General features: G+C 40.9%; 2 protein-coding genes across 3 annotated transcripts in view; one reads left to right on the top strand and one right to left on the bottom strand.

The window, feature by feature from the left end:
• Positions 1–2,811, bottom strand: part of iqcd (IQ motif containing D) — a 3,519-nt gene extending 708 nt beyond the window's left edge. Inside the window, exons 1-4 of the mRNA XM_034872243.1 lie at positions 2,594–2,811; positions 1,202–1,832; positions 820–1,041; positions 630–701 (exon numbers count right to left, since the gene is read on the bottom strand). Coding sequence (XP_034728134.1) covers positions 630–701; positions 820–1,041; positions 1,202–1,831 — 924 coding nt within the window. The 5' untranslated portion in view covers position 1,832; positions 2,594–2,811. The remainder of the gene's footprint in view (positions 1–629; positions 702–819; positions 1,042–1,201; positions 1,833–2,593) is intronic.
• A 55-nt stretch (positions 2,812–2,866) lies between these two features.
• The window catches only part of tpcn1 (two pore segment channel 1), an 11,991-nt gene continuing 4,801 nt past the window's right edge, over positions 2,867–10,056 (top strand). The window contains exons 1-10 of one of the 2 annotated variants that reach the window (XM_034871782.1): positions 2,867–3,548; positions 7,127–7,263; positions 7,967–8,143; positions 8,225–8,338; positions 8,532–8,662; positions 9,051–9,139; positions 9,304–9,338; positions 9,456–9,514; positions 9,685–9,784; positions 9,902–10,018. In XM_034871782.1, the coding sequence (XP_034727673.1) occupies positions 3,458–3,548; positions 7,127–7,263; positions 7,967–8,143; positions 8,225–8,338; positions 8,532–8,662; positions 9,051–9,139; positions 9,304–9,338; positions 9,456–9,514; positions 9,685–9,784; positions 9,902–10,018 (1,050 nt within the window). In that variant the 5' untranslated portion in view covers positions 2,867–3,457. Of the gene's footprint in view, positions 3,549–5,740; positions 6,124–7,126; positions 7,264–7,966; positions 8,144–8,224; positions 8,339–8,531; positions 8,663–9,050; positions 9,140–9,303; positions 9,339–9,455; positions 9,515–9,684; positions 9,785–9,901; positions 10,019–10,056 lie in introns of those variants that run through there. The other variant, XM_034871781.1, reaches the window with a different exon arrangement.

Genomic DNA, 10,056 nt, shown 5'->3' with positions numbered 1-10,056 from the left:
CAGTTCTGAAGGCAAAAGGGGGTCCAACCCGTTACTAGCATGGGGTACCTAATAAAGTGGCCGGTGAGTGTAGATAGACCTTATTGGACATTTCAAAGATACTGAGCATCCCGAATCAGGGGATGGGATAATGTAATAGGAAAGGTATAAATGCTCTAATGTCATGCTGATAAAAAGGCAGTCTGATACATATACACGTTGTCAGACGTTATATAAGTGTGAATGCATCTGTCCTCGATTTCAAACTGAAGCCACACCTGAGGACGATGCGTAAAATGAGCAGGTGTAAATGCAACATTGGTGTGTTTTAGAGCTTATGAAATAAATAAATGAGAAATAAACTGGCAACTGTTTTGATAATCTATTAATCGTAACAGTTTAATTAAGCAAAAATGGCAAATATTCACTGGTTTCAGTTTCTCTAATCTGAATATTTTCTGTGTTTTATAGTACAATGTTTTAGAGCAGGATGATGCAAATACACAATAACCTTCTCCACCTGTGTATAGACGGACCAAACTCAATCAGCTGATATAGACTGGGATGTGTGTGAAGGCTCCTGGAAAAAGGTAGTAAATTGACCGGTAGGTTTTGACACTTTGTTGTGGCAAATTTGTCTGAGATGGTACCTGGTTTTCTCCGATTACATCGTCAAATGTTTGGAGCAAGTATTCAATTTCTTCCTCCACTTTTTCATTTTTCTGCCAAGAAAAACAAACAGTAACAGTGCTGTGAGTCTTAATGGATATGTGTGTGTGTGTGTGTGTGTGGGTATATGCAAGTACATTTACTGTGAAATGTTACATTCCCCAAACTTACCGTTTGGATTTCTCTCTCTGCCTCCCTGTTTTCAAGGATCAAATTGTTGAGCTGACTGTTCAGTCGATCAATCTCCTGCTGGATACTGGTGTGCTTCACCTTTGCTGCCTTGTTGTGTGACTGGCGCTGCTTCTCTACAAGAAGGGACACACCCGTGTCTTGTCTAATGGGCCCATTCAAACCAATCTGTAAATTTTGGATCTCAACATTTTTCTCAGAAATCTGTAAAACAAAAAGGAAAGATAGGAGATTTGAGACAGGATGAAAGTCAAGAACATGGCTTCCATAGGAAATCTTTGTTTTTGTTCTCTTCTCTAGCTGCATCTAAGCAAGTTAAAGTGAGGGTTTCTTTTTTAACATCCAATGTACAGTAGTGCCTCACCATTTCATCTATTTGCTTCATGCTTTTAGCTACTTCTTCTTCCATTAAAACCAGGTGCTCCAAATCTTGGCCAGGGGATGAAGACACCTGGTTGTGGAGAAGCAGCAGCAGCTCCTCATCCGGACTGGTCAGCAACTGTTCTACCACGTGGGTGTGGAACTCCTTCAGCCCACTAATTAGCATGTCCTCGCTCTCCCCTACTTCCACACCTAGCTCTGTCCTCAAACCACAGAGGGCATCTGGATGGGCTCGGACGAGCCTGAGCAGATTCCTGACAGAGTTCTTGATGTCTTTCTCAAGCTCAGCCCTTGCTTCTCCAAATGCTCCTTCTTGCTCCTCCTCTGACTCCTGCTGGAGACCTATTAGCCCCTCAAGACTTTTATCTAATATTTGATGCTCTTGAAGTGCTCTGCTCAACTCCTTGTCCACAACACTGGACGCACTGTTAAACCGGAGGACAGCAGGTAGAGCAGCTGCAAACTCAACTTGACTAATGCAGTTTTCCAACATGCTTGAGATGTGTTGAGCCTCAAGAGAGAGCAGCTTCTTCTGTGACATGTCTTTGTTATTTAGATCCTCTTCTGAGTGTGTCCCTGTCTTTGCCAGCTCCGTTGCCCGGTTTGCAGACATACTGTCCGTAGATGGCAGGAAAACAAAACAAAACAAAAGATTACCCCACTAACACAGAACGTGTAGAGAACGTTAGGGAACGTAAGTTTTTGGTTCACTAAAGGTTATTTCGAACCAAACCAAAAGCTAACGTTTAGGGAACGTTCCCTCCTGGTTATAACGTTCTCTAAACGTTAAGAGAACCAACCAACTGTAACGTTCCCCTGCGGTAAAATGACGACGTTGACAATGTTACAACACTATAGTTTTGTAACATTGTCAATGTGTTGTAACATTGTCAATGTCGTCATTTTATTTCTATAGTTAACAGTTCGGTTGCATTCAGTGTTTGTTTATATATTGGCGGAGCAGCGCTATTCTGCGCTGAAGTAGTGCAAAGGCTCATGAGACTGCATGTGTTCGGGACTGTTCCTGTCTTTGAAGTGGATTTTAATGATGTTCTGTTAATTAAGTCATTGGCTTTTATAGGAACTTCCTGTATTAGCGTCTACATTTTACGTAGGCTAGCACTGACTCTTGCATATATTGGCATATCACATTAGTTAACTTTAGCTAGCTAGCGTTGTCCACGACAGTTAACACTAGGTTATGCTAGTGAGCATTAGCGTGTGTTAAATTAACAACATATTTGTAGATTAGCGTTTTTTTTACTTAACATTGATTCCAAAAACTCCTCCTATTTAAAAAGAAATAAAGAAAGAATGCCAGTAGTTACTTTAGCTTGTGTTAGTTTAGATGTACTAACGTTACATAGCTATTTACCTTTCAACTCAAGCTACGTCGGCCGCAAGCAGAAAATATTGTTGACATTTTTCTTCTGTTGCTAGGATACCATGTACGGATGCCATGTGCCATATATGGTGTTAAACCGATGTGTTAAACCACTGGCGCTTGTTCATTCATATTAATGTTATGATGCAGAAAACAGATCATATGAATGAATCAATAAATAAATTAATGTGATTTGCCTTATCTTAAATTATTTTACTTTTATTTTGAAAAGGGGGCAACTTGGTTCACTCCGCCTGCCGTGAATTGATTCAGTGTCGCAAATGTTTGTTGATCCATCTGTATCGTTATCTGTAGCTAGAGCTTTTTTAGTATCAATAATAACTTCCAGGTATTGTTGATGGCGGAACAAGTTATCTAGATGTAGAATTGCAATACGTAGTCATCGGTTAAGTGTTATCAGAACACGCACAACATATGTTATCCAACAGACAGCCTCGTTTGTGTTAAAGATGCCGTGATGGACACAGACAGTCTCAGCTTGTTAGCCTGAGTGACAGTGAACCAGTTGATTCGGTGACAGATACCGTCTGTAACCAGACGAAGACCAAATCCGCAACCAACAGGCCATGTCCGCTACACACGAATTGAAAACCGATAGTTCCTGTTTTGCATGTCTTACTAGAGACATTTTGACTAGTAATTAGCTCTCATCTTAGTTAGCAAAGCCTAACAAGTACTCTTCTTTTTCTTTAGCTTTAGCTTCGAGCATCTACGATGTGCAGTTGTCTTGCAGTCTGCGGAACAAACCGCGCACTTATTTAGCTAGTGCGTAGTTTAGATTAACTCTTATTGAACATTGTAACTCAAGGCGGTGCAGCCTGTTTATCTGCTAACATGGAGTCTGACGACGATGTGCCTCTCATCTTGACCTGGGACGAAGCCAACGTCGGTCTGCTCAACGAGGAGACCGAGAGAGGAGACGAAAGTAAGTTCTGTCATGTTCTCATTCTCAGCCATGATGCCAACTAATGTGTACTGCTAGGCCCATGGCCGTGGACGGTTAAGTATTGCTATTATTGTGCCATGGTATTGGATATACAATTAAAGCAACTCCTTAGTGCAATAATTAACTCAGTTGCCAGTTTATTTGGTAAGTTACACACAGCTAAAACTAACTAAGCAAGTTTGCTTTTGCATTGTATTATACTGATAAGTGTTCCTAATTCTATAGTTTACCCCATTTATATAAGTGGGGTATAAATCACAGCTTCCAGAATGACATAAAATTGAATCAACAATTCTCTTAAACAATTTAAACAAAATGAGTTAAAGTTAGTTGTACCAAATAAACAGGCAATTGAGTATATGCTTGGTTTCTTCTGGATGAGGGAATCATTGAACAGAAAGACATGTAAATTCTCAGTAAAAGACTTGGAAACTTTGGGGAAAAAAGGCATTCTTGCCTGAGTGGTGATCATTCTACTAAAGATTTGCATTGTTTTGTATAAGTATTTATAGAAGAGTTGTTTTATAGAAGTCTAGTATTTTTGTGTGTTATTATAGCAGTATATTTTGTGATATGACGTTAATGCTAGTCTACTTACCAGATGTGCACTAATGCGGTCAGAATTCATTTCATGTTGTTGACAAGCTGCATACATGCTGCACGTCCAGGCCACACTGCTGTAATGGAGAGCAGAGATTGTCTACCAGGCTGTCTGTCTGTCTGTCTGTGTGTGTGTGTGTGTGTGTGTGTGTGTGTGTGTGTGTGTGTGTGTGTGCGCGCGCGCGCGCGCGAGCACGAGCACGCACGCGTGAACGTATGGGTATCCATGCATCCATTCCAACATAGTAATCCTGCTGCTTTTGTATTCCTCACATATAAGCTACAAAATGACCCATCTGAGAAACTGCTGCCTCAGCAGACCAGTCCCCCCCCCCCCCCCCCCCCCCCCCCACACCCTCTGGTGCTCATGGGCCGCATGTGTGTGTTGTGTATGTGTATGTCTGCAACCCGTGTGTTAAGTGTGTGTCTGTGTGTGAGCGTACTGGATCATTTACCCTGACTCTGGAGGTGAACAGGAAGAGGAGCAGAGGGTTTTTTCAGGACATTTGGGAGTGGTGGACAAGGAGGAAGTATCATACTGTTCTGGCTGATTGCTGTGTGAGCTTTCTGGAAAGAGAGGGAGTTTAAACCTGGACACTGAAAAAGAAGGCTGCGTTGTATCAACTCAGTGACAGATCACTTGTTTGGACAGAAGTGTGGAGTTCCGTTTTACTGCTGGTGGTCAGGACCGTCCAGATCGTCACAAAACTAGATTTTATTTGTCCTGGGAGAAACGGTCATGACTGCTGAGCCTGTTTGTGTTTCTGTGAGCCTGACCCCACTGTGTTTTTGACTGGGAGCTCCAAACATGTCATTGTTCTCAAACAAATGAGGGGTTGGAGTGGCACACGGGTTGTACTCCTGTCAGGATAACAGCCAGGCTGCCGCTGGACTGGACTTTGATCTTCATACTTCAGCTCAATCTGCTGCTGTCAAGGTGGACAGGGACAGTCTGTGACTGGATTTCAGAGACTCATGTGGTCTTTGCTACGATTCAATCTAAGGAGACATGCTTGAAGCAGAAACACGTGATGTACAATATGTGGGAAGAGCACCCAGATAGGACTAAAATATGCAGCTGCTGAAAGACACATAGAGCGTTTGCTTATTCAAAAAAAGAAAACATTTATATTGTTGAGGGAACCTGTTTGAATCTGTATTTTAAGTTTATTAGAGATTTTCAGATGTACTTTAGAGCTCATTTTTCTTAAACCCGCACTATCTGTTGCATTTTTAAAAGGTAATCATTACGTAGTTCTGCATTACATCCTACAATGGAATACAGCTTTTCTCAGTGTTATTAGATATCCAAGATCCTCCCTCTTGTAGCGCAGGATTAATTCCTCTTGTGGTTTGTCTGGCTTGGGTCTGTATCCTGTCTGTGGCAGGAAGGGGACATAATACATCATGTAATATTAGTGCAAACACTGCACTCTTCTACTAAGTGGGTTTGAAGTTTAATCTCTGTGGCTAAGGCAGGTTAAGTTACATTTCACTGTCACTGGTGACAGTATCTATCGTCAAGTCAACTGTAAGAGACAACCAATCAAAAAAGTTCTGAGTTTCAGAAGCATTGTCAATTGTTTCGAATGATGTTCTGTCTTCGTTGTTACTTTAATCCTCCAGCTTGCCCTGCTTTTTTCTGCATCTGTAAGAACTCCCATCCAGACTGTGTTTCTGGAGTTTGCATCAGGCCTGAGTGGAATGTGTGGCCATCTGTATCTTTGGATGTGTGTGGATGCTGGAACAAGACCAGTGCAACGTGAATGACACACACACTTGTGTTGTAGACTTCTTGATTCTCGATTCAATCACACAGCTGGGGAACAGAGACAAAATCTGACAATGGAGTGCAGATGCGGACAGACAGCTGGTTCCGATGAAGATCAGATCCACAATGGGATTCCAGTAGTGATCTCCTCCTATGCCTTACAATTAGAACTAGACAGCATTGGTAGGCCCATACCTGTGTGTGTGTGTGTGTGTGTGTGTGTGTGTGTGTGTGTGTGTGTGTGTGTGTGTGTGTGTGTGTGTGTGTGTGTGTGTGTGTGTGTGTGTGTGTGTGTGTGTGTGTGTGTGTGTGTGTGTGTGTGTGTGTGTGTGTGTGTGTGTGTGTGTGTGTGTGTGTGTGTGTGTGTGTGTGTGTGTGTGTGTGTGTGTGTGTGTGTGTGTGTGTGTGTGTGTGTGTTTGTGTTTGTTTGTTAGTGCGCGCGCGCGCCCGACTGACCAATGATCGAAAGTACAAAGTCTTTTTATGCCACTTTCTAATTCTACTCTACTACATTTCAGAGAGAAATATTGTACTTTTTATTCCACTGCATTAAAGACATGTAGTTTATAACATTTTATGTTTCATTATAAATTAAACTAACCAACAATATATAGGCCTTTAAGTACAGCTGAAATTATAACATTACATTCTATGTTATTTAGCTGATGCTTTTATCCAAAGCAACTTACAATTAAGTGCTTTCACCCTTTAAGGTGCAAACTTAAGTAATAAGTGCAAGTACATTAGCTTTAAATAAGTCAAACTACAAAGAGCCATATGAAAGTGCAGCTTTAAGAAGATATATATATTTTAATGATTGATGATGATGATTAGCCGATTTAACACTTAGTTGATTGACAGAACTATTTTGATCTTTTCCATTGTTTTAAATGTCAGAAATTACTTTTACTTTTAATACTTTATGTACACTTTCCTGATTATACTTGCATACTTTTATTTAAGTAACATTTTCAATGCAGGACTTTTACTTGTAACAGAGTATTTTTACCATGTGGTATTAGTTCTTTTACTGAAGTTAAGGATCTGAATACTTCTTCGACCACTGTGTGTGACCCATATTCAGCCAGCCACATTTGAAAATGAAAAGACTTCATTGTTACAGTTAGTTGTTCTTTTTCACTTTTGGGCTGTATCAATACACTAACACCTATCTGTTTTCTGCCAGATGGAGGAGGAGGCAATTATGACTTAGTGAACAACACTGTGATCTCAACCCCTGGGCCACAAATCCACAGAGCACAAAATGTGTCCTTACGGCAAAGCTGGGAGATGAACTACCAAGAGGCAGCCATCTACCTTCAGGTATTCAGACGCAGCGGCATTTGTTAATTACCGAGTGCACAGGGTTAACTAAGTTAACATAGTGTGTAATAGTTTTTAATGACACACTATTACCTGTAGATGGTTAAACTTTGTGCTCTTTCACTGGGCTATAGTTACACCATTAACATCTGCTGGAAGGAATGAATCCATTTATATACAAGGAACTTTAAAATACAAAAAGGTAGGGAATCACAAATATGGAAAGTGATCCACTTTTCTTCTTTTTTTTTAAGTGTACTCACATAAACACAAACACAGGCTTTTTCATTGGATTTGCTCAGTTCATGTGTAATGATGTAAACCATGTTGTGTGTGTGTTTGTGTGTGTGTGTGTGTATATATATATATATATATATATATATATATATATATATATATATATTTTTTTTTTTTCTTTTCTTCTATTCAGTGTTTTTACCTGAATGCATTGTGTATTCCAATATAGCAATATTTACTAAAAAAACAATGTATAGACTAGTACAAAAAGAACCCCACGTGGGGTGTGTTCAGCACTCTCTCATCAATAACTCTCTATAGCATCTCATCCTGCTTTATAATAAACAATTATGCGGAAGTCTCACCTTTTCACCATATGGGACCTTTAAATCAGCTGAAATCCAATTAATTAAATACAAGGCTTATATTGTGTGGATTGAATGTGTCTTTTTAATTTCACATACAGGAGGGAGAGAACAATGATAAGTTCTTCACCCATCCTCGGAACCCAAAAGCGCTGGCAGCGTACCTGTTTGCTCACAACCACCTCTTCTACATGATGGAGCTTCTGACAGGCCTGCTGCTGATGATGCTGTCACTGTGTGAAGCTCCCGCTGTGCCCTCACTGCGCCTGGACGTCTACGTGAGTAAATACTATTACACAAACACAAGCTTATACACACAGTTTAACGTAAAAGCACCTGCGTATTTGATACCTCTGCAGGTCCATGCCACTCTGGAGCTGCTGGCTTTGGTTATTGTGGCATTTGAGCTATGCATGAAACTCCGCTGGTTAGGCTTCCACACCTTCATACGACACAAGAGGACCATGGTGAAGGTAATTGATTCATGATGGCTACTTACTAATGCGATAACAGTCACTTCAGCGTGCTGGATGCTTGGTCTCGTACTGTTGAGTCGGGTCCACTGAGGGAAGGCAGCCACCCTGCTGTCTGCAGGCCCCATGTCATAGTTTGTGATTCAGCTTCTGTTACTGCATATCGTTCATGTTGTCTCTTCTCCTTGTTCAGATGTGTGTGTTGCTGCTACAGTTCGTGGAGGCCATAGTGGTTCTAATCAGACAGACGTCTCACATGAGAGTGACCAGAGCTCTCAGACCAATTTTCCTGGTGGATTGTAGATACTGTGGTGCCGTGCGCAGGTACATAATGACCTAAACAAACACACTGAGATTCAAACAGTCGAGTCAAAGTCGTCATAGCCAAATAGAATTTACAGTTTCCTCAAATGAGGAGTTTTCACATCAACTCGCACCAAATCCTGTTTGTATAAAGGAAGACACTAGAGAGAATAAAGGAGAGAAGACACAGAGCGGCTAAGCATCCTTTCTAAATATGATTGTTTTCTGACATGTACTGCTACCTGATGGTTGTCTTTAATTTAGCTGCTTTTTGAATTGGAGTTAAAAGTTAATGTCCCTTACCCCAGGTTTTTTTCCATGGTTTTGTCACCCTGCATTAACATACAGACACCACTGATTTAACTGCAGAAAGCAGTCAACACTGACAAGGTTTCTTTCATCCAATTAGAAACTTGCGTCAAATCTTCCAGTCCCTCCCACCTTTTATCGACATCCTCCTACTGCTGCTCTTCTTCATGGTTATATTTGCTATGTTGGGTAAGAATGCTTATTACTTTAATGAATTTTAAAATCTGCTGCTTCCTTTCTTGCCCTTTTTTTACGTAAAATTTGAAAATAATTCTGTGTAAACCCTCTCCTGTCTTTAGAAGGTACAGGGTTTCCTGTTACTGTTACTTGACCATCCTGTTGTCTCTTCCCAGGTTTCTGCCTCTTCTCGCCAAACACTGTTGACCCGGTACGTTGAGTCTTTAGTGCCTGACATTAGTGTGTGTGAGTTACATATACGTTTGGGGGATTTTTGTGTCTGTGGTTGGTCAGATTTCCTGACTTTTCCCCTTTCTTCTCACCGCAGTACTTCAGCACTCTGGAGAACAGCATTGTCAGTCTGTTTGTGCTGCTGACCACAGCAAAGTAAGCACAGCAGTGGAGATACTGCCCAGTTTTCTGTTTCATCTTTACACACATGGATGGCATGCAAACAGTAACCTCCTATTTTCAAAGCTCATCATGAAAGCTGTTTTTTACCTCACCACAGTTTTTATGACTTGTGTATGTATCTTTTGCTTCCTTCTTTCTTGTAGTTTCCCTGATGTGATGATGCCATCGTACTCCAAGAACCGCTGGTCCTGTGTTTTCTTCATTGTTTACCTCTCCATAGAGCTCTACTTCATAATGAATCTGGTACAAATAGCATTGTTTCCACCACCTCTAACATTTTAGTCTTATTCATAATAGACATGGCTTCCATTAGCCTTTTTTACATGATCACTCATCAGCTTCACTTCTCTTCTCCTCCAGCTCTTGGCAGTGGTGTTTGATACGTTTAACGACGTTGAGAAGATGAAGTTTAAATCTCTTTTACTCCACAAACGCTCCGCTATTGACCATGCCTTTCAGCTGTTGGTTAGCCGGCAGGTACAACTTCACCGTTCTATGTAGTGTAATGTATATTT

This window comes from Etheostoma cragini, chromosome 5 (genome assembly GCF_013103735.1).
Source record: "Etheostoma cragini isolate CJK2018 chromosome 5, CSU_Ecrag_1.0, whole genome shotgun sequence".
NCBI classification, from domain to species: Eukaryota; Metazoa; Chordata; class Actinopteri; order Perciformes; family Percidae; genus Etheostoma; species Etheostoma cragini.
Note: the sequence above shows the minus strand (reverse complement) of the source record. Positions and strands in the feature narration are given on the sequence as shown.